This window comes from Notamacropus eugenii, chromosome 5 (genome assembly GCF_028372415.1).
Source record: "Notamacropus eugenii isolate mMacEug1 chromosome 5, mMacEug1.pri_v2, whole genome shotgun sequence".
Lineage (NCBI taxonomy): Eukaryota > Metazoa > Chordata > Mammalia > Diprotodontia > Macropodidae > Notamacropus > Notamacropus eugenii.
In genome coordinates this window covers 353,444,923-353,469,937 of record NC_092876.1, presented here as the reverse complement: position 1 = coordinate 353,469,937, position 25,015 = coordinate 353,444,923, and the positions used below count along the sequence as shown (strand labels likewise).

At 40.6% G+C, this 25,015-nt stretch overlaps 1 protein-coding gene across 2 annotated transcripts in view; it reads right to left on the bottom strand.

Moving 5' to 3' along the window:
* DRD3 (dopamine receptor D3) overlaps positions 1-25,015 on the bottom strand; it is a 61,503-nt gene that overhangs the window by 18,814 nt on the left and 17,674 nt on the right. For both annotated transcript variants that reach the window (XM_072617030.1, XM_072617031.1), the window contains exons 2-4: positions 23,792-23,904; positions 9,521-9,663; positions 298-494 (exon numbers count right to left, since the gene is read on the bottom strand). In XM_072617030.1, coding sequence (XP_072473131.1) covers positions 298-494; positions 9,521-9,663; positions 23,792-23,904 — 453 coding nt within the window. The remainder of the gene's footprint in view (positions 1-297; positions 495-9,520; positions 9,664-23,791; positions 23,905-25,015) is intronic.

Below are 25,015 nucleotides of genomic sequence, written 5' to 3'. Positions count from 1 at the left end.
TTTCCATTCCTCAGTGAGGAAGGACTTTTGAGAAAAATGAAACAGTCAGTCCTTGACTAATATCACGTCCACTAAGGTGGATTCACTAGACCTATTTTTGGATTCTGGTGATTTCTTTCACCCTTTAGGGGGAATGTCTATTCTGCTTCTGTAGTACAGTCAACACATATTAGATGAGGGAATAGGATCTAGACTTGGGTTTGCAAGATGGTGGACCAAAATGCAGACTGATGGACCGCCAAGATGGTTGAGCTATGGGGTCAGGTGGTCCCTCCCATGGCCTTTCTGGGCTCTTACTTGTGGGGGGTAGCCAGGTTTGACACTGATGCACTGACTGTTCTGCCGAGTGAGAAACCTTTTCTTCCTCCTTCGTCTCAGCACCACATAGATCCGAGCGTAGACGAGGAGAGTCACCACAAAGGGCAGGTAGAAGGAAATCACTGAGGAGTAGATGACAAAGTCTGGGTTGGAGATGGAACAGACACTGGGATCCCCTATGAGGAGAGAGAAAGGAGAAAAGGAGAAAGGAGAACCATTTGCAGTTGTGTCCAGCTCTTTGTGACCTCATTTGTGGTTCCAGCCTGGCACTCTATCCACTGCACAACCTAGTGGCCTCATTAATCATCAAAAAATACTTATTAGGTATATATTATGTGCCAAATATTCTTCAAATCTTAGGGATACAAAGAAAAACAAAAACAGTCTAATGGGGGAATAACATGTGGACAATCAAGTAGATACAAGATATATGGAGAGCAGAAGGAGACAGGAAGGCAGGAATGTGCTGGTAAATGTTTAACAACAAGTTTTTGGGGTAGGAGGGAATGTATATAATACTTATAAGTTTAATCTGTATTTATTAACATTTTCTCCATCAGTTTGGTAAGTCTAGACAGTCAACAAAACACTAAATCAATCCCTGATTTGTAGTGTTTGCAGATTTCTGAGATGTCAAGTCTCACACTGAAAATATAACAATCAGCTCTCAGCTCCGCACCATTGCAGGAATATATTAGTACACAGGGCTGAGGAAGATTTCCTGCAGAAGGTGGTATTGGAGCTGAATCTTGAAGGAAGTCAGGGACACTATTAGGCAGAGGTAAAGGAGGCATGAAGGACAGCCAGGGCAAAGATCTGGAGATGAGAGATAGAGCATCACATTTGAGGAACTACAAACTGGTTATTAACCCAAGTCTCCTCATTTTACAGATGAGAAAACTGAGGTCCCAAATAGTTAAGTGATTTGCCCAAGGTCATAAGGATGGTAAATGACATCTCTGGAATTCAAACTCAGTCCCTCTGACTCTATGCTAAGTCCTTCAAATTCAGTACTCTTTCCAAGTGCCACACTAGGAAATCTGAATTTGAATCCAGGTTCAGCCTCTGTTGTCTACTTCTGATGGCTGTTGTAAAACCCTTTGGTAAATATGGGACAGTCTGTCAAAGAAGAGCTTGATTTTTCTCTTTTTCTTTCCTTTTCTCCCCATCTAAGTGAAGTCCCCTACTTAGGATTCAGCAACAGGACTGAGTTTCCAATGTGATACACTTCCAGTATGTCTGCCAGCAGATAAAGTGACCCTGGAGGAAACAACTTTCCCATTGATTAGAGGACAGAGCCTTCCCTCCTCCCTCCAATCACCTGACCTGTTGCTTGGCCTGAACATCTGCTTTATCAGCAGTGCTTTCCTCCCCAACCCTGTCTGGTTTAAAAACCAATTGAACTCATCCCAGGCCTTGAAAATCCTGTTCAAAAACTTCTGCTGTGTATGCAGTAGACAGGATCATGGGTTTAGAGATGGACATCAGAAACCAGCTAGTCTAATCCTTTGTTTTTACAGGACCAGAAAGAACAAGTGACTTTCTCAAGATTATAGGCAGGAAGCACCAGCAACAGAATTTGAACTCAAGTTCTCTTACTCTAGAGCCAGAATTCTTTCCACTAGACCATATGGGGGTCCTGAGGGTCTTCCCCTCCCAGATTGATTTTTACAAGTGGGTAAAAGAGGCCATTTTTGGCCTCATTTCTTAACTAGCCTTAATCAGGCAGACAAACTGAGCCTTGGGAAAGACCTTAGCTTAAAAAGGCCAAGATCTACCACTGCATCCAGGGCCATTTCTAATTGTCCTGATCTATGTCTTGCCACTGGACCCACATGGCTCTGGAGGAAAAAGTGAGGTTGGTAACTTTGCACAGCTTTGCCTCACTTAAATCCAATTCACTTGCAAGTCAAGACATCACCCTCCTGACGTCACTGGTCCTCTTCAAGGACAAAGCACAAACACCTTCCAGGTGAGTCATATGTGGTGGCAGAGTCTCTGAAGTAATTACTGTGCTGAGGAGTCTCTGCTTATTCTGACCAGGCTGATCAAGCAGCTCTGCACAGGGAGCTTCTGTGTGGGCAGAGAAGCAAATCACCAGGCCAAGAGCAAATCCAAGTTGGGGATTCATGAGCTTCAGTCCAATTGTTTTCCATTTAAACCAATCCTATTAAACTCTCTGACGGATTCTGCCAAGCATGACAGGGATTCTTCATGGACTTCTGGGATGCTTGCCAGAGAAACCAAATGCTGTTTGACCTTCCATATCCCAGCTCAAAGCATTTACCTTTGGCTGTCCCTCATGGCTGAGGCTCTCCTCTCATCCCCCCTCACCCAGCTTCTCTGACTTCCTTAAAGTCCCAATTAAAATCCCACCTTCGACAGGAAACCTTTTCTGATTCCTTCTTAATTCTAGTTATTTCTTTTTGTTGATTATCTCTAATTTATCTTGTATAGATCTTGTTTGCACATAGTTGCCTCCCCACTAGACTTGAGGACAGAGACTGCCTTTTGCCTTTCTTTGTATCCCCACTCTTGGCATCATGCCCGACACATAGGCATGTTGAATGACTGATTGACATGGTCTGCAAGGAGTGCTAAGATACCCCTAATAATAAGAGTGATGAAAGAGTGTGGTTTCTGAGTCCTTGATTGGGTATTGAAACTTCTTTACAATCTGGTTCCTTCCTATCTATTCAATCTTCTTATATATCATGTCACTTCGTTCCACTAACTCTCCAGCCCAGTCATACCGGCTTGTTGGCTGCTCCTCACACAAAAAGCTCCCTCTTCTATCTCCATGCTCTTGCCCTGACTGTCCTCCATCACTGCAATGCTCTCTCTCCTCACCTCTACCTCCTATAATCTCTCCAGAACTCAGATCAAGTGTCATCTTCTTCAGAAGCTTTCCCATTCGTCCAGTCACTGGAACCTGCCTTCTACCTACTCTGTATATATAACATTGCAAAAGATAACATTGTAAGACATACATATATGTGTATGTCTTACAATGTTATCTTTCTCATTAGAAAGTTAGCTCCTCAAGGCCAGGGAGCTGTTTGGCTTTTTTTTTTTTTTTGTCTATCTCTAACACAAAAGAGTGTCTGGCCAAAAAAAAAAAAAATGTGCTTAATAAATGTTTGTTGATTGGCTGGTTGATTTGATTGGCTTAGCCACAAGGGATGAAGCAAGAACCTGGTTACTAGAGTTGAGGTACAAAATCAAAGCATATCTAGCCTAAGATACTCACTAGTTGTGTGACCGTGGGCAAGTCATTTAACCTCTGTTTACCGCAGTTTTCTCCTCTGTAAAATGGAGGTAATAACAGCACCTACCTCATAGGGTTTTTATGAGGATCAAATGAAAGAATATTTGTACAAAGCACTTAGCACAATGCCTAGTATATAGTAAATACTATATAAATGTTACTGATGATTATCCTTATTTATATTATTAACAGAAGGATGATGACATAAGGATTCTGGATCCTTGCCTGGGGCAGGGCTAATCTGATTGAAGGTGACATGGTAATTTAAGGTTAGTGGTGGATAGGGGAAGAGTTAAAGATATTCCTCACCCATTAATAGGCCTCAATACCTTTTGTTAATATCTGCTGAGGCACTGGGTCAGAGGACTGTGCCCTCTCACTCTGAAAAGCTTATAAATACTGTGAGGTGAGGTTTTACTTTGGGGCTTACTCATTGGAAGTGTTTGTCTGGCCAGATGAGACTCTGGGTAGCCGTTAAGGAGTCCCCCCAGCTTAGGAAACCCAGGTGTTGGTGCTTCTCTTTCTGGTAACTATGTATGTATGTAATGGTCAGACAGTTGGATCTGTCTGTTGATCTGTGATGTATGTATTACTTATGGTCAGACAGTTGGAAGCCCTGTCTGTTGATCTTTATTTCTCTGTATTTTCTCTGAAGTTCAGGGTGCTTGCTGCCTTTTCCTCTTGAAATAAGTGAATGATATATGTTCTTGATTAAAGTAGATTGTTAGCCCCTCAAAAGTTGCTTTCCTTTTAAAAAAGCAGATCTAAGAACCTGTGATAGCAGGCTCTCCTGTGTATGTTCAGGGTCCTTGCTATTACAGAAGATGAGAACTTAAGGCTCCCTTTGTGGGGACACTAGGAATGGGGGTTTCCATGGGCAATCATTGTCACTGCAAGACTACAGAGGGGGAAAATCAAAAGGTTTTTCTCTAAGCCAATTCCCTGCCTCTAGTATCTGACACTGATTAGCTGGGTGATTATCAGCAACTTGTTGAACCTCTCTGTGTCTCATTTTCATCTTCTATAAACTGAGGACATTAAAGCCACCTGCTATAGGAAGCTTTTCCCAGTCTCCCTGACTGTTAGGGCTCTCTCCTTCCTCAAATTACCATGTATTTAGTACATGTTACATATATATTACATATATGATGCACATGTGGCATCTCCCCAGTAAAATAGAAATGCCCTGAGCTCAGGGGCTTTGTCCTTGTATCTAATGCTGAGCAATGTCTTGCACATAACAGCTGATTAAGTAATGCTTGTGGAATTGAATGTCATTTCCAGGAGGAATATCCTGAGCAAACCTTAAAAGATTATATAAACTTGGGTAATAACAATAACATTATTATTACTGCTGCTATAATAATAATAAAATAGTTCCACTATACCAGTTTAAACTGGATTTCTCCATTATAGACATATATAACCTGCCCCTTTCAGAACAAATTGCAGCCACATGGATTTTAGGACCTGGAGGGTTTCAGGGTATGTCTCTTTCTAGAATTTTTTTTTTTACAAGATGAGGTCAAGGGTCGATGAGCAAGAAACCAGCACAGATTAGAAGTCTCTTTTAAAGACTCTTTAGCAATCTGGCTCAACTCTCTTACTCATCTGTCTGTGCATCTTAGTGTACTAAAAGCCTGGAAGGGAATAGAATTGGTGTCTGTGTCACTGTGTTACTTTTTCCTCTTTCTAACTGCTTTTGGGAAGGTAGTTGGGAAGAAGGGGCTGAGGGCTATGAGTTCCTTGAGATCAGAACCTGTTTTTGCCTTTTTTTTTTTATCTCTAGGGCTTAGTCCAGAGCCTGACACATAGTAATCATTTCATAAATGTTTGCTGATTGTGGGAAGTCTCTTCATTTAGTGTTTTCCCCAATCTATACCCTTCTCAGGTCTCTGGGATATGGTGAATCCCAAAATGTAGGACAATTTGTCACCCAGTTAACTTGGATGAAATTACCTGAGGCTTGGCTTTTCTGAGTGAAGTATGTGTGTGTGCTACCATATACCTCAGAGTAATGCATCAATCAATTAATTAATAAGCAATTAAGCACTTACTCGGCTCTCTTTACTGTGCTAGTTCTAGGGATGTAAAGAAAGGCAAAAAACATCAATCTGCTCTCCAGGAGCTCACATTGTAATGGAGATGACATGCAAAACATCATGTACATTCTCTCTCCCTCCCCCTCTCTTCCTTCTTCCTCTCATCTCCCCTTTCTCAAAAGCCCACTTCCCATTTCTCCTGGGAGTCTCGAAATCACCCTTGTTCCTCCATCTCCCTCTGTTTTCTCTTAGGCAGAGAGAGGAAGACAGGAAGACAACCATTCTTACTTTCTCAAAGCTGAATTCCTCCCTTTTAGCCAAGGGCTTTTCGGGAAAGAAGATCATTGCCCTAGAAAAGACACCCCCACAATTAGTGTAACAAAACAGGATTTCTCTGAGGATTCATCTGTTTTTCATCCTAGATGTTTACATTAATGAGGGGAAAATTTGTGAAGTTTCTCTGGATATCTCCCATGCCTGGAATTGCCTCTCTCCTCATTTCTCCCTCCTTGTTTCCCTGGCTTCCTTCAAATTCCAATTAAAATTCCACTCTCTAGAAGTATTTTCCAATCCCACTTAATGCTAATGCCTTCTCTCTGCTGATTATTTCTAATTGATTCTGCATACAGTTTGCTTGTATAGTTGTTTTCATGTTGTCTCCCTCATTGACACTTCCCATGTCTAGCTTATGTCAGGAGATCCACCTTTTTGCTACCTATTTCTCTTATCTCTTCTCATCCTGGATTTATTGATAATCAACATGCACGGAAGGACAAACACAACCTGTGAGTAGACCGAGCTTCCTGAGTGGGGACCCAGTTCATCTTCTCCCTTCTGTCTCCCTCTTCCCTTCCTTTGGGGTTTATTGGCTAGATGTCCTTCCTTCCTTTCTTCTCTGATAAGTCCCTGCCCAATCTCCACTTAATGACTGGCTTAGAGTGATTATTAATAGTAACAGTTTCTCTCTCCCACTTTGATTTAGTTATTTTTTTCCTTTCTTTTTTCTTTTTTTCTTTTCTTATTTTTTCCTTTTCTTTTGCTCATTAAAAGGCCTATTCCCTGAATACTTCTTAAAGAGTCCTATTCACTCAATGGGAGTTACCTCCTTCCAAGTGAGTACATCAAAAGGCCTAGCCTAAAAGGGCCAAGGTCTCCCATTGAATCCTGGGCCATCTCCAGTTGTCCTGATGAATATCTTGGGTCAGCTAGGTGGTTCAATGGATAGAGCACCAGTGCAGGAGTCAGGATGAGTGAGATGAGGAGATTGTGAAAACTTTTCATAATAACAGTATGAGTAATATTGAATTTTCTAAATAAAATGTCTTTTCCATAAGGCCTCTCTCCCTGGATACCTAAGTTTCAGGTATCCAGGGCCTGTGGACAGTCAGTTGCTTACCTCCCCTTACCAGCTACCAGCTTTCTTTGTGAAAGTGCTGTGGGCTGTAGCCAAAACTTGGAAGTTACTCAAATCTCCCCTTTGTTTGTTGTACTGTTGCCACATCAGCACTACCAGTTCCCCCTTCTCCCCCTCCCCTCTTTTCTAAAGCCACATCAGCAGTTCAGTTAGGTATTAAATGAGGTAATTGTGTTGGGACAGGTAAAAATTTCCTGGGGTTTGTCTAGTTTTTTGAGCTTAGATTGTAAGCCCGCCTCCCAGTCAATGGAGAGGTGGGATAGTGGGGAGGTGGGATTTTTTGCGTTAGGGGAAAAAAATTGTTCCTCAATATCTGTAAGTCACCTCCTTCCATCAGATTCCCTGACCTGGTGGAGGGATGTCCCTTTCTCGCAAGAATTGTAATAAATCATTTTTCTGTTCTTATTGAGAAACCTCTTCATTTATTTAAAATTTTGAGTAAGGGTCTTTTTATTCCATACAGAGAAGACCTGAGTTCAAATCTCACCTCAGACACTTGACACTCACTAACTGTGTGACCTTGGGTAAGTCACATAACCCCACTTGCCACATCCTGGGCCATCTCCAGTCATCCTGATGAATATCTGGATTCAGATGGCTCTGGAGGAGAAGTGAAGCTAGTGACCTGCACAGCCCTCCCTCACTCAAAACAAAGTCAAGTGCAAGTCATGTCATCATTTCTCTGACATCATGGTGTTCTTTGAAAATGAAGGACAAACACTACTTGAAAGTGAGAGACTTTTACATCTGTATCTCCATTGCTTAGCACAGTGCCTGGCTTGTTGACTTGACAGGTGATCACATCCTAAATTTACACATTGCTTCATCCTCAAGGTTGTAGCTATTGAAACATAATGAATTCTACCTCTTAAAACCTAGCTGGAAAACCAGTGCCAATATGCATATAGTGTATGTGTGTATGTATATGTGTGTATATATGATATACATATATATGATTTCTATTGAGTAAAAAGGTAGCAATGAATGGTATCACATTCAGTATTGGAGGATTTTTACTTTCATGATAAAATTCTTTGTAAGTTTATTGGAAATTCCCCATTTTTCCAACAAAATTAACTTTGTCTTATTTATTAATATCCATTTATAACTTAGCTTTAATGTAGACAACTCATCTAACAAATGAAAACTGTGAAAAAAATGGTTTGCAACCCATCTCTGTATCTTTCTAGCTCTTTGGCCTTAGACAAGTCAACACGTTGTTCTAGGCTTTAGTTTTCTCATCTGTAAAAGAAGAGGTATGATGTCTACTGCCTCTTTCAGTTCTAAATCTATGTTAATTTATGCTGTTTTTATTTTAAACATTCAGTAAGTCAGTCATCACTAAATGGGGCAGGGCAGGATCCTCCCCCCCTTCCAGGATTTCTGGAAATTTCTAGAGGTTCTGCTGGATACTTGTTGAATATGACATCTTTCAATGGCAAAGTTTTTAGAAACAGAGTAGGTATATAATAACTGCTTATTGACTGGTTGGGTGAATCAGAGATCAGAAACTTCTTCCACTTTGAGTACCAACTAATGCTTATTGTAGCATAGGTCATCTGTTAATAACTTTGTATTTATATGATACTTCAGAATTGCTGCAGCGGATAAAGGAACAGATTTGGAATCAGGAAGGGCTGAGGTCCAATTCAAGTGCCTCAGACACTTACTAATGCCATGACCCCAAGTAAGTCATTTAACATTCTCAGCCTCAATTTCCTTATCTGTAAAAGGGGGAAAATAATAGCACTCACTATTTTGAGAATCAAATAAGATAACATGTAAACAAACTTTAAAACATGATAGAAATGCTAGTATTATTGTTGTTCTTCTTCTTATTTACAAAATGATTTCCTCAAAATTTCCCTGGGAGGTAGGGAGTACAAGCATTATTGTCTCCATTGACTGAGGAGGAAACCGAGCGTAAGCTAAGTGTGTAACAACAAGCTCTCCCCACACAAAAAATGTACACAAGACCCACTTCTAAGTTTAACTTATATTATTAGTATTTTTCTCTCTCATTTTCGTAAGTCTAGATATTCAGTAAAACTTTAATAAATTATTAATAAATTAATAAAATTAATAAATGAATCCTTGATTTGTAGCCTTTGCTGATTTCCAAGGTGTTAAATACCGACACTGAAGATTAACAATCGGCTTGAGCCGGCTCAAGCACACCCTTGAAACTGAGGCTCAAATTAAATGAATTGCCTGAGGTTACACAGTCAGTAAGTGGCAGAATTTGTTGACCGTCCCAAATAGTACCACACAGCACACACATATATAGACACATTTGTTGTGTGTTTGTCCTCCATTTTCGAAGAGAACCGTGGCATCAGGGAAATGATGACAGGTTACATGTACTTTATATAGAGCAATATCTTTACATACAGAAAACCTATATTGTAAAACAGTATCTCCATGACTTTTGCACGATTCAAATCTCAGAAGCTCCCAAGGATGAAGTATTGTTGTTACCTGTTGTGTTGAGTCCAAAGAGAAGAGGACAAGAGACTGCAAATGCCAGCACCCAGACCACGGTGATCATGAAAGAAACCCGACGGCAGGAGCTCTGGCCAGAGCTGTATTGGTAACGAACTGGCATGACCACAGCTATGTATCTGAAAAAAGAAATCAGCTCCAAAGACAGGGGGGAAGGACAGACTATCACAGAACCACAGGACATTAGAGTTGGAAGGGATTTTGTTATCCTATCCATACCTGGACAAGAATTCTCCTCCAGATGCAACAGAAAAGTGTTCCTCCAACTTTGCTTTAAGACCTCCAGTAAGGCAGCCCATTCTACTTTTGGATGACTCTAAATGCTACAAAGTTTTTCCTTACCTCAAGTTTAAATTGTCTTCACTGTATCTTTCTTCCCCTCCTTTTCTTTTCCTTTCTCTTTTCTTTTTTGAGATAGTGTCTTTTTAAAATTTTATTTCCCCCCAATTACATGTTAAAACAATTGACATTTTTTAAAGTTTTGAGTTCCATCCCTCCCCCCACCTCCCCCCCTTCCCCCCACTACCCCTAGTTCTGCCTTCAAGGTCAAGATGAACAAATCCGTTTTCTCTTCCTTAAGCCAGTTGCTCCAAAGACAAGGTTCAAAATGGGGACACAGATAAAGAAGGGAAGAAAGTAAGGAGAGTAATCAGAAGAATCTGGTCAAGATATACGTATAACAGAAGCAGAAGAAGTGATTTTAAGAAAGTTAGGAGAAGGGTGATTAAGTGATAGCAAAGTGTGAAGATATATTGCATAGACAGAGAAAATGAAACAGTGAAAGAGAAACTGTTAAACTAACCACACAGATTGCTGGAGAACCTCTTCTCTCCATCCCTCACTCCCTCTGATTCCAGTGCCTTCCCTCTGAGATTGATTTCAATTTATTCTGTTTATGTCTTATTTGTACATAGTTGCTTGCCACGTTGTTCCTCTCATTAGATTTTAAGTTCCTTGAGGCAGGGATGCTATTCTAGCCCTTCTTTGTATCCATAGTACTTTGCACACTTAGCGCTATGTCTGGCACATCATTGACATTTAATACATGCCTATCAACTTGACTTCCTTTAGATCTGGTTAGCTGATTCTTCCATCCCTAGCCCAGCTGAGGAATCATATACCCTCATTTTTGACAACTATGGGTAGCTGGTGGTAGTGAGCTATGGATCCTGTTTCCACTTCAGATATATTCTGGCAGAGAAAGAGATAATATTAGAACCCGAGGTCCTTGAGATGTGGAGACAATTTCCCCCTCCCCCTTTCTTCTTTATATACATAACACTTAGCAAAGAGGTTGGCATACAGAAAGTCTTTCATAAATGCTTGTTGACTGACCAACTGAGCTTAAGATATTTCAACCTTCCAATAATGTACTCATAGTAAGTATTCAAATACTGATCAAACTCTAATTTCAGTTTTGGCTATTATAGAGAAATCCAAAGGAATCTTTATGAGGGGCTTGATCTAGAAGAGAGCTTCTAAGCTCTCTTCCAAGTCTCATAATCTATGATTCTATTTTCCCTATGAAATCATGATGGGCATTTTCCAACCACAACTTTAAAAAAAAAATCAGTTGACATGCTTTTATTGAACCAAAATACAATCTCTTTATAGACAGTTATTTATGTACCTTCTCACACATGTATCCAATTGTCTATTGGATATGATCTGTTTGGAAGTTTTACTGTCATTTCAAACCTGAAAGTTTTAAAACCAGTCATATCATTCCCTATTCCTCCCAAACCCCCAACCCATCATAGCTGTCCTTCTGGTTTCTAATTTCTGTGAATGCTACCTTCATTCTTCCAATTAACCTCAAGTTCTGAGTCTTGATATCTCACCAGTTGTCTCCTGAAGTGTCTCTGGAATCTCTTCCTTCCCTATTCCTTCTTTTTCCATTCTACTTCTGGTTCTGATCATCTTAAATTTAGACAATGGCTGTCTTCTCCGAGGGGAAGTTAGGTGGTGCAGGGGATAGTGTGTTCTCATCTTTCTGGGTTCAAATTCCCTCCTCAGACATTTACTAGCTGTGTGACTATGGGCAAGTCACTTAACCCTCTTTGCCTCAGTTTCCTCATCTGTAAAATGAACTGGAGAAGGAAATGGCAAACCAATCCAGGATCTTTGACACGAAAACTCCAGATGGGATCACAAAGAGTCAGACACAACTGAAAAATGACCAAACAGTAACAATAAAAACGTTCTCCTAGCTAACCTTCTAAGGGGACTTTGAAATAATCTTGTTCAAATCTCTCATTTTCAGATGAGGAAATTAAGGCCCAGGGCCTGGCCCAATGTCACACAGACATGGAGAGTGGTAGAACTAAGATTCAAACCAACATCTGCTATATAATTGCCAAATTAATCTTCTATGACAGTTTTCATCATGTATTTTCCTGCTAAAAATGATTTGGTTCCTTAAGGGATAAAGCCCAAACTTTTTAGCTTGACTGTTGAAAGGCTTCCATAGTGTGGTCTCAACCTATCTTTTTACTCTAATTTTGTACTTTGGCCCTACCAAAAACCCTTCATGCCAGACAAATTAATCTCTCAACTATTCCCCCAAAATGCCTTGTAGTTTTCTAACAGTGGCCCTCTTGGCCTGTCCAAATGCTACTTATTCTTCCAGGTCCAGCTCAAGTCTTCCCTCCTCTGGGAAGCCTGTTGTACTTTTTGCCTCTGAACCCATAGCATTTACCTGTGCATTTTTGTCACTTAATCATGTACTGCCTTGTAATGTACTTTACCTTACTATATATGGTGTGTAGGGGGTATTCAGAGAGGACTACCTACTGGTGTGAGGGATTGTTGAGTCCATTTCAAGGCTATTCATCCATCTTTGGTGTCCATCTGGCACTTAACTCTCACCCATAGCTCCAAGAAGTTATAGCTTGTACAAAGGTCATACCCTAGTAAACTGTCTTGGCAGATGGGCTAAAGGTAACTGATTGACCTCAAACCTATCAGTGAGTTAGGGAGATGTCTTCCCCAAGCATGTGAAGACTTTCCCCAGTGGAATGGATGAATGAGAACAATTTGTTCCAATGGCCATGAAGGTGACCCCAGCAGGTGCTGTGAAGAGCTTAGAGGTTGGTCAGGCTTAGAAGATACCATGCATCCTGGAACATGGCCAGTTGTCTTGACTTTTGTCCTGCCCCCTGCACTTTGATGACTCAGGAAGACAGTGAAGCTGATGACTTTGTGCAGCTCTGCCTCACTTAGATCCAATTCACACCCAAGTCAAGACATCACCTGTGATGTAATTGGTCTTCTCTGAAAACTAAGGAAGAACAACATGACCTTATTATGCTGAACTGTTTCTTAAGTATTATTTCTCTAACAAGAACCTAAGCTACTTGAGGGTGAGGATCATGTCTCACACTTCTTCATATCACTCATGGACCTAGCTCAGTGCCTTATGTACAGGAGGCACCAACCTAGTGTTTATTCTTCTCTGTAAACCTAGGACTTGACTCTTTCCCTTTTTGATTTAGGTTTCCTCCTCTCAATTTTGCCTGTAGGAAAGGATGTTGATTTTAGCAGCATCATAGAGCAATGGGTTTGAAGTCAGAGGACCTGAGTTCAAATCCAGACTCTGATGCTTATTACCTGTGTGGCCCTGGGCAAGTCAGGTCACTTAATCTCCCTGTGTCTTCCTCATCTGGAAAATGAGGCTGTTGGACTAGGTGGCCTATGACATCTTTTAGAAAGGGTTAAAATTAAAAAAAGAAGAAACTGGGAGCAGCTAGATGGCACAGCAAATAGATCACCAGCCCTGGAGTCAACAGGACCTGAGTTCAAATTTGACCTCAGACACTTGACACTTACCAGCTGTGTGACTCTGGGCAAGTCACTTAACCCCAGTTGCCTCCTCTTCCCCGCCCCCCGCCAAAAAAAAAAAAAAAAAGGTTAAACTTAAACATGCAGAGAAAGGACACAAACTTGTATGTATCTTAACACTTAATCCTGCTTCTTTATGCAAAGACATGAAGAATTAGACTTTTATTCCTCTCAGTTCTTTTTTTTCTTTGCTGATTGACCCCTTTCTTTTATGTCTTTTCCATGGAGCCACCTGGTTCAATTCTGTCTGTTTAATGCTAAATTAAAATCAGATTTTCTAACTGATGGATTTTCAGGTTGACAGGTAAATTAGCTATCTCATTCTTCCTAGAATCTGCTTCTCGGGAGAGAGCTTAGGACAGCAGCAATATAAAACAACACAATAAACATTTATGAAGTATCTACTATGTGCCAGGCACTGTGCTAAGAGCTCAGGATACAAAAAGAGGCAAAGGACAGTCCATACCCTTAAGGATCCTCTTTCTCAGATTCCTCTCAATCCTTCCCATGAGCTTCAGGACTATCCTTGCTGGTTGTGTACCTCTGAAAGTATTGCCCTTTTCTGAATGGCTCTGCACAATAAAGGTCCTTCCTTTGGTCTTCAAAGATTTTTCCTTTGGGTGTTAGGTCAATTTTGATGGTATTCTCTCTTTTTCCCTCCATCTTTCTATCTCTGTCTCTTTTTCTTTCTTTTTCTCTCACTGTCCATCACCCCATTATCACTGCCTCCCCAGTCTCTGTCCTATTTGGATATCCTGAAGTAAATCCAACAGTTGGATCTAACTACTGTCTTTTCTCTTTAGGTAAAAGGTGTGACTTTTGTACCTATTGCCTTTGACTCTGGATGCCTTGTGAGCTAGAACCAAAGAATTTAGGATTTCCTTCTCTTAGCATTAATATTCCCCAAGTCCCTCCCCATACCACCCTCTTTTGACTGATGTGTTCTATTCTGGTTGCTTAGCTCTCTTGAATATCTCACATGAAATTCCTCCTCCTAGGGACTCTCTGGCTCTTAAGACATTGGCAGAGCTGAGATGACATACTCTGAAGTCAACAAATATTTGAAGACTTTCCCTACTAGCTTCTAGGAAGATGAAGAATTCAATTCACTTTTATTCTAAACCTATTCTTTTCCCACGAGAATCTCCCCCCATAAGCAAGGATACAGTTAAACATGAGGCAGGGTGGGGATGGGGGTGAAAGGAATAAGTGTATTTATAGACACCTACTATGAGTCAGGCACTACTATGCTCAGTGCGTTACAAATACTGTTGCATTTCATCCTCACAACAATCCAGCAAAGTAGGTGTTAATCATTATCCCTGTTTTACAGTTGAGAAAACTGAGACAAACAGAAGTAACTAGAAAGGGTCCAAGATGGGAGTTGAACTCAAGTTTTCCTGACTCCAGGCTCAGTGCTCTATCTACCTTGTCACCTAACTGATTCTAATGCATATATACACACACACAAGCATACATACACACACACACACACACACACACACACATATATACATATTTATTATAAATCTGAGCTACAAAAAAAATCTATACATTAGATGCATTCATAATTATATATACATATAATGCGTATATAACTAACACATACACATATACACAGGATCACAGACTTAGAGCTGGAAGGGACCTCAGAGGCTATGTGTTTCAATCCCTTATTTGAAGGAAATTGAGGTCTAAGAACATTAAGTGACTTACCCAAGATCATACAAGTAATCACCATGAGAGGTGGGAGATCTTGTGACACCATACCACATATATGCACATATACGTATGTGAACACACCATAAATATAGTTTATGGTACCTAATACCACTAAGAGCAGGGTCATGGCAGCACGTAAGTGCTCAATAAATGCTTAACAATGTATTGATTGATTGAATTGCCTTGGGTTCCTCTAATCAGGAAATTCCTTGGTTCTCCCATTTCATTAGCAGTGGCCCCTTATCTATGTAGGCCAAAGCTCAGGGTGAGGCATCTATTTATGTGAATGCCTCCTTCCCTGTAAGAAGATTCTCTTAGTTCTGGCCAAAACTCAGGAATGCAAATCTTGATTATAGAGCGAGTTCACATAATGTGGCCTGGGTTTTTTCTAGAGTTTTTATATTCTCTGGAGCAAAAGTTTTCAAACTTTTTGGTCTCTGCACTTTACACTCTAAAAAATTACTGAGAACCCCAAAGACCTTTTGTTATTGTGGGTTATATCAATTGATATTTACTGTATTACTGTTGCATTTTTAATATTTATTTATTAATTCACTTAATAAGCCTTTTACAAGTTAATATAAAAATATATTTTATGAAAAATATATTTTCCACATCCAAAAAAAGTAGTGAAAAAGAGTGGCATTGTTTTTACATATTTCTGAAATTCTCTTTAATGTCTAGCATTAAAGAGAGATTGATTTTCACATCTATTTCTTGTCTTAATCTCTTGTGATATGTTGCTTTAATTGACATATATGAAGAAAACTGTGCCTCGTACAGATAGTTGGAAAAAGGAGGAGTATTTTAATAGACAAATAATGTCTTCATAATACAGTTACCCCTCTCTATCACAGGATTGGGGACATGGCACCCCTAGGATCTGGAAAATATGCATAAAATTTTTTGGGTCCTCCCTTTGTACCAGAGAAGAAGTCTGAATTATTATGATATTAAAAGATAAAATATGTTAATATTATACAATACTATTCATGTAATTTATGCATTTCTGAGTTTCTAAACTTTTTCTGTGTTGTCTGATGACCTTTGCATGTCATCTGTGGCTTCCACAAACTCCCTAAAAATTCCCATTTGTTTTTTTATGCTGGCCCTCAATACACCAAAGCCATGATGGGAAGGTCGAGGTATGGAAGAGATGACTGTATTATGAAAAGTGTTGATTTTGTAGACCCTCTGAAAGGGTCCTGGGGGCCCCCAGATGTCCATAGACCACAATTTGAGGCACTGGTGTCATGGCCCAGAGGAGAAGTCTCTGGGGCTACCAAAGACCTTCAAGAAGTCACGATTCAGATTGGACTGGGCTCTGGAATTAAGGCAGGGCGGCAGTATTTTCTTGGGCATTTAGCCTGGTTTCTGAAAGCTTTTCACTCACTGGAGTGCCTTCTGAGGTGCCAGCCCTTCCGAAGAATATCAGTGACCGTGTAAATCTCATTTTCAGGCAAGGCATGAAGCCACAAGTGCTAAAATGAACAAGAGGATGTCAGAAGGCCCAAGCCTTGGTTCCAGGATTGCAGTGGAATTGATTCTTCTCTCAAAAGCAAGGGAAAAAAAGGGTTTTTATTAAGCTAAGGTAAAACTCATTTGAAATGGCTAAAAAATCTCCTGGGTTTGATTCCATAGGATCCTGCTATCACCTGTGGGCCCTGAGGTCACTATAGAAGCATATCTGTGAGCATATCACTGTCTTGCCCTCCCTGATATTGACCCTTGACACAGGTTCTAGTTCAGGAGCTCTTTACCTGGGGTTCATAGTTGGACTTCAGGGATGTCTATGAACTTGGATGGGGAAAAAAACCACATCTTTATTTTCACTAACATCTAATTGAAATTTAGCATTTCCTTCAATCATTTTAAAACATAACTCTGATAAGGCATCTGCAAGCTTCACCAAACTGCCAAAGGGGCGCATGACAAACACACAAAAAATTAAGTTGCTTTAGGATAATGGCAGCTGCCCAAGGAAACATGAAGAGATGCCAGTCCCCATCATAGTCTTGGCACTCTTCCTTGCTCCTTTGCCCATGGGATGATAATGTTTACCATGGTACAGAGGAAGAGTATGGGAACAGACATTGGAGAAGGGGCAGGGCGCTGCTTCTGGGCAGAAATGAATGTGTTGTATTCCTCCTGTTGACCTCAAAGAAAGACTAAACTAACCCAAATGTTGGTTGCATGATGCCTCTTCCTGAATCCCCATTGCAGAAGTAATGCCACCTCTCCCCTCTCTTAGCACACACTTTTATTTTTGACCCTAAAGAATCACTCTTGGCATGTTGGGATAATCAAAGAGCTTTGAATCTGCAGTTGGAGGGGCTGAGATTAAACTCTGACTCTATGATCTTCTAGCCTTTGGTGAAGTCACATCTGTCATGGTTATCTCTACTGGAACTGCATCCTAGACTATGAAGGGAAACTTGACAGGATCCTGGATTTAGAGTTTCAAGAGACCTTAAGAGTTATTTGGCCTGACACCACCTTTTATGTATTTTTTTACAGAGGAGGAAAATGAGGCCCACATGGGTTTGCTGACTTGCCTAAGATTACACAGGTATTAAGGAACTAAATAAGGATTTGAACTCAGATTCTCTTGGTCCAAATCTAGCTCTGTCCCGATACTTGCACGTGCTGAAGATTCTTGTTATGGTGGGATTAGGTGGGCGGGTAACAAATTCAGCATAGTTAAATTTTAAGAAAGAATGAAAAAAGAGACAGTTTAGGATTTTTCTTCCTGGCAACCTTAAGTATGCAGTGCCTATTCCAGAATTGGCCATTGGAGGGCACCATAATGCTACAAGAATTATACCACCTCTGTCCAGGTGGAGTTCAATATAGGCCCCAGGACTTATTCTGCCCAGCGAGAAGGTAGGGTCAGCATAGCCTCCATATAAGAAAGACTGAGACTATCCATCTTTTGGGAAGAATGTTAACTGGGTATAATGTCTCAGGAAAAGAGGAGCTTCTGATAACCAACCTGTTCCTGTAACCTACTTTCAAGCCCTTGCCGCCTCTTGAGATAATGATCACAGGCCAAGGTAAGTAGGAAACCTTTGGCTATAAATGAAAGGGGCAAAGGAAAGTGACCTAGTGGCCTCCCAGCATTCTGGCTGTGACTGAAAGCACAGTCTGTTGTCTATTGTCCTTATCCCAGGAGCATTTTACTGATACCACCCCGGTTCAGGCCTCATTGCCCCTCTCACAGATTCTTGCAATAAATGGCCTTTTGGTAGGTCTCCTTTCCTCAAGTCTCTCCCCACTCCAGTCCATCCTTCACTCAGACTGATCTTTCCAAAGCACAGGTCTGATCATGTCATTCTCCTATTCAATAGATTCCATTGACTCCCTGTTGCCTTCAGGATCAAATATAAAATCCTGTGGCATTCAAAGCCCTTCATAACTTACCCCTCTCCTAGTCTTCTTGTACCTGACTTGCTCCCATAAGACATGATCCAGTGGCTCTGCCATCCTTGATGTTTCTTGAACAACACCCTCTGTCTCCTGATTCTGGGCATTTTCAGTGGCTGTCCCCCCATTTCTGGGATTCTCTTCCTCTTCCTCTTTGCTTCCTGGCTTCCCTGACTTCCTTGGTTTCCTTTAAATTCTAATTAAATCTCATCTTTCACTAGAAGTCTTTCCTGACCTTCTCGCACTAGCCCCAAGTCCCAAGGCCCTTGAGATAATCTCCAATTATTCTGTATAAATTCTTGTTTATACATGGTTGCTTGCATGTTTTACATCCCATTAGACAGTGAGACCCTTGACAGTGGGGGTTGTGTTTTGCATTTTGTTGTATATCCAGCACTTACCATAGCATCTCACACCTAGTAGGTACTTAATAAATGCTTACTGACTGACTGATAGGCTGCCTAAGCCAAGCATGACACTGTGCAGTGAGGTCTAGACAGAAGAGATCTGTAGTTTATATTTTTATACATATCCATCCTCTCCCCACCTATAGGATCAGGGCTGCTAGGGCCAGGAATTTTGTGACTATCCATTCTGCTGTAGGCTTGTTTAGAAGGTAGAATTTCTCAGTAGGTTTAGAACTTTTTCTGCAAATTGATGCAAGGTACTAGGACTGACCTGTGTTAATGTGAAAGACAGTCATAGACCTCACTTTGACCTGATTAACAGAGTGCTAAAGGCCTAGTCTAGGATTGGAGAATGGCTGTGTGAGTGTGTGTGTGTAGGGGGATGGGACTCCAAGTCCCACTATGTCACCGGTCAGCACCTCAGCAGCAGCAGCATGAGTGGCGAGGCATTGGAGATGTGTAGCCAGGACCTCCAGCAAACCTTTGCCTTTGCTTGGTTCATTCTAGCTCAAGAAGATGGATTATCCAGGAAATAATAGCTTTGGCCATAGGATTACCATGGCCAAGTAATTCCTTACCAAGCAGTCAATCTACCAGTGACAGAGTACTTAGCTAGGCTGATCCTAGAAAAGAAGACAGACTGTTGCCAGAATTATGTTCAGAGTCTTTCCAGCATAGTAAAGCCTATCAGAGTTTACAATTCACTGCTATTACCTTGAGGAATTGAAGTTCACCTTGAGTTACACCATGAAGAAGCATCAGGGTAGAACTTTGTGGCCAATGGCCATGAAAAATATCTCTAAAATTGTGACAAGATTCTCATCACCCTGCAGTGATAGTATCCTAATAATTTATACCTTCCTATAGATAAATAAATGCAGAGAGCAGTTGTGTCTCCATACAGAGGAGTGAGCATTATAGTTGGTTCTTCCCTGGAAGGGATCATAGATGTAGGGTATTACCACTGGCTCTTCTCCTGAGGGCAAGGGTAGGCACCTTTACTCTGTTCAAACTTATGGTCCTTTTCCTGACTTCCCTCAAAAATTCCCTAATACCCCTATCTCAACATCCCTGTGGTATACCTCTATCTGAATATCTAGGGAGTGGGTAACTGAAGGTAGAAAGAGGGTCCGGAGTGACATATGAAGCAGGAGGTACAGAGCCAGTTAAAATCAAATTCATTCTTGCAAACTAGGAAAAGGCCTGCTTTCCACTCACAGTTTGGATTTAATGAACCCCCAGAGCACAGAATGGGCTGCTTTTCACTAAGTTTTGTTTTGTCAGACAGGGGACTTAATAAATCTTTAGTTCTATGAACTTACCTCATAGAGTTGTTGGGAGAGAAACCTCCCCACCCCCTAAGACTAGAAAGCCCTCTACAAATATAATGTGCTATTTAGATGCAAAGTGAAAATTCCAGGGGCCTGTGACTCATCTGGTCTCTTTTGTGCCTTTTGTCAAAGACTTTCAAGGTTTGCTTGTGTGATGGGTACCATTTTAGAGGTTGGGAAAAGAAATCCCTGCTGAATGAATTCAGCTGCATTCTTTCCACAGCTCCCTGAAGGCCTTTTTAAAAATTTATTCTTACACTGAAAATTGCCAGCCCTTTCTGACACATACGTGCACAGCCCATTGAATCAGCCCTAACGCAGGGCATTGTGGGAGGTTGCTGCATGCTTTCCTGGGACCTGTCACTTACTACCTGGGTGACCTTAGGCAAGTGACTCCCTCCCTAAGCTTCAGTTTCCACAACAGTAAAATAAGGGGATTAAACTAGGTGGTCTCCCAGGTCCCTCCCAGCTCTGCATCTATGAAAGTTAATAGGATCATTACTCTAGAGCTGGAAGGGACTTTAGAGACCATGTAGTCCAATTCCCTCATTTCAGAGTTGAAGAAACTGAAATTCAGAGACATGAGGGGACTTCAGGATTCAAGACCATTTGTGATGTACCCTCTGCTGCCTTCTGATAGGAAAGGAAGCTAAGAGCTGTTCCTGTGTTCTCTGGAACACTCCAATCATTTAGAAAAGCAAATTATAATGTGTTGGTCTAATGTCAACACAGAGATTGTCTTTGCTTCTCCAAACTCTTCCTCTTCTCCTCTATTACATTCACTTCTTTCCTTCCTCTTGCTTCCCTCCTTTCCCTTTCACTACCTCCACTCCTTCAGTTACAGACTCTGTGCAATATCCAAGCACAGAATCAATGTGTCCCAACCTGCTGTTTGTCCAGATCAAGCTTCTAGAGTCTATACTGAATTGATTGGTTACGATCAATGGCACAATGTGAATATAGAGGCAGTTCTCTCCCATGCTTTGAATGCTTAGTGATCAGGCAATGTCATAGCAGCATTCATGGCTAGAATCTTGTTCTCATTCCTGGAAGGTTTCATTTTGAGAGTTGATATATCTACTGATTCTCAACTCAGTCCATGTAGGATCATGAGATCATCCAGGTAGAGTTGGCAAAAACCCTAAAGGTCATCTAATCCAACTGCTTTCACTTGACAGATAAAGAAATTGAGGCTCAGAGAAGGTCACATGGGTGGTAAATGGCAGAGTCGAAATTTAAATTCAGGTCCCATAACTCCAAGGCCAATGTTCTTTCCACCTCCTCCACCCTAAAGTAAGATGCCTCTTGTCTCCATTTGGGCTTTCCCTATTGACCCAAGAGGCACCTTGTTGCTTGATCACTTTATACATAGAACTAAACCCAGTTCTAGATCAGCAGTGTCTTCATTGAAGAAGATAGAAATAGGTATGGAGAATGAGTGAAGAAAGGAATGGGAGGAGAAGAATTGACAGGACTCATTATGTGCTTTTTCCCTCTGCTTTTGGAAATCTCTCCATGATACAGAACTTTCCCTCATCCCAAAGCTAGGCCTACTTTCTTTCCTTCCTTTGTAGCCTTTCTATAGAAAACTGCTATATAAGCAGTTTCAATTTCCCTCTAGCTATAGCCATGATACTTGGACCCAGGATAATGTCAGGGGTTCAAAATTTTCTTGCTCTTGAGGGCTCAAGCTCAAGAGGGTGACCATTAGAGCTACACAGTGTATGTGTTGGGCAAAGGGTAGGGAAGAGGGAAGAGGAATGGGGCTAGAAAGTGTAGGGCAAAAATTTCCAGGGCCAGATGGCTTTACAAGTGAATTCTATCAAACATTTAAAGAACAGTTAATTTCAATACTATATAGACTTTTTGGGGAAATTGGTGAAGAAGGAGTCCTACCATATTCTTTTTATGGTACAAATATGCTTCTGATACCTAAACCAGGAACAGCCAAAACAGAGAAAGGAAATTATAGACCAATTTCTCTAATGAATATAGATGCAAAGATTTTAAATAAGACATTAGCCAAAAGAATACAGCAACTTATCATGAGAATGACATATTAGGATTAGGTAGGATTTATACCAGGAATACAGGGCTGGTTCAATATTAGGAAAACTATCAGCATTATTGATCATATCAACAACAAAACTAATAGAAACCATATGATTATCTATCTTAATAGATCCAGAAAAAGCATTTGACCAAATACAACACCCATTCCTCTTGAAAACACTGGAGAGTATAGGAATAAACAGAGCCTTCCATAAAATAATAAGCAGTATCTACCTAAAACCATCAGCAAGCATTATATGTAATGGGGATAAGCTAGATGCATTTTCAGTAAGATCAGGAGTGAAACAAAGATATCCATTATCAACACTATTATTCAATATGGTACTAGAAATGTGAGCTTTAGCAAAAAGAAAAGAAAAATAAATTGAAGCAATTAGAATAGGCAAAGAAGAAACTAAGTTATCACTCTTTGCATATGATATGATGATATACTTGGAGAATTAAGTAAAAAACTACTTGAAATAATAAACAACTTGGGCAAAGTTGTAGGATATAAAATAAACCCACATAAATCATGTGCATTTCTATATATTACTAACAAAGTCCAACAACAAGAGACAGAAAGAGAAATCCCATTGAAAGCTACAGTAGACACTATAAAATGTCTGGGAGTCTACCTGGGGAAAAAATAAAAAAAAACATGAGAGAAGAGAAAAAAATGAAAAGAGAGAAGAGGAACAGGAGTAGAAGCAGGAGCAATGAGAACAAAGAAAGTGTGGAGAATAATATACCCTGCTCATTCCAACACAATAGAAAGACAGAAGAGAGCAAAGAGAACTCAGAGGAGGAGAAAGGACAGAGAGGAGGGAAGGGAGAAAGAGATACAGAAATAGGCAGAGACAGAGGATGAAGGGAGGAAAAGAGACAGAGAAAGAGAGGAGAGAGAAAAGAGAAGAGGAGGAGGAACAAAAGGAGGAGGAGAAGGAGTAGAAGAAGGAGGAGGAGAAGGAGGAGGAGGAGGAGAAGGAGAAGGTTAAGAAGAAGGAGAAGAAAGAAAAGAAAGAAAAGGAGAAGAAGGAGGAGGAGGAGAAGAAGGAGGAGAAGAAGGAGAAGAATAAGGAGGAAGAGAAGGAGGAGAAGGTTAAGAAGAAGGAGAAGAAAGAGAAGAAGGAAAAGAAGAAGGAGGAGGAGAAGAAGGAGAAGAAGAAGGAGGAGGAGGAGGAAGAGGAGAAGAAGAAGGAGGAGGAGGAGAGGAAGGAGAAGGAGGAGGAGGAGGGGGGTGGAGGAGGAGAGAAAAAAGGGAGGAGAGCATGAAAAGAAAGAGATGTACAAAACAGAGAGGGGCTCAATGATACAATGATGGCCTTGGTCACTCAGTGGCACCAGTGCCAGAGGATGCTTACTACTACTGTGGAGGATGCTACAGCTCAGCTCTCCCAGCTCTCTCCACTGGACTTCCCTCCCCTCACTTCAGGGTCCCTTTTCTATACCAAGGGCATCCACAGTCCTACCTGTCGATGCTTATGGCACAGAGGTTTAGAATGCTGGCAGTGCACATCATGACATCCAAGGTGACAAAAAGAACACAGCAAATTCGGTTGAAATTCCATACTCCTCCAGTCACCTAGGCATCAGGAACAAAGAATGTCAGCGTTTACCCCCCGTTAGAGAGAGACAATCTAGTGGAATAAAATGGATTTCCCATGAGATCCAGCAGAACATGTCAGGACTCTGTACATGATGAAGCATTCTAATCCAGTGCAATCCGACAAGTTTTTATTAAATGCCTGCTCCATGATAAGCCAAAGCTTATATTTACAAGATTTCTCTCCAACACAAATTCTCTGTTATTGAATCCCTGGGATACAAAGATAGGCAATGAAACCAAGGCTGGTTGGGACAGAAGTACATCCAATGTACTACATGCATACATACACACACATATACATACATACATATACACATACATATATGTGCATATACATATACACACATACATATGCATACATATACATATACATATATATGCATATACATATACATACTGATAATGTTTAATATAAAATTTTGGAATAATCTCTTTGTTCTCTCTGAAGTAAACTCAAGGAATGCCTCTTCCTGTCAGCAAAAGCCAGCCAAGGCTGACTCTACATTCCTTAAGGAGACCTTTAACCTAAGACACTATATCATAGACACATACCATGTTATGGCATATCTTGAATAATGGGACTTTCCTTTATATCTTATTATCTACAGACACATACTATGTTATGGCATATTAATGGTAAAGAAAAAATAGGCATCCTGGGTTTCTATTGAACATTGTTTGCCCTTTCCTGTGTCAGTCATCTGTTTAGGGCAGGAAGCCTGCCACTTCCTAGTGGTGGGATTTCCTTACCACCTGAGACATATGTTTACCCAGCTTAGAATCTCAAGATTTGACTGACATTGCTTTGTTAATTGTCCTGTCTTACTGAATCGATGATTTTCTTAATTAGGAGAGTTTCTTTCTCACTGCAAAATGTATTTAAGACAGATGATTTCTGTACTAAGTAGTCAGAGTCACTTCTGACTCCATAGCTATGACTGTTACCTTTAAGAGGGAATCAATTAATTGATAAATAACGCATACCTTAGTCTGATGTCTTTTCTTTAACCAAGTTTTCAGGTTAACAATACATACATATATACACATATATATACACACATACTGTAAGTAAGTAGGTTTTTGATGA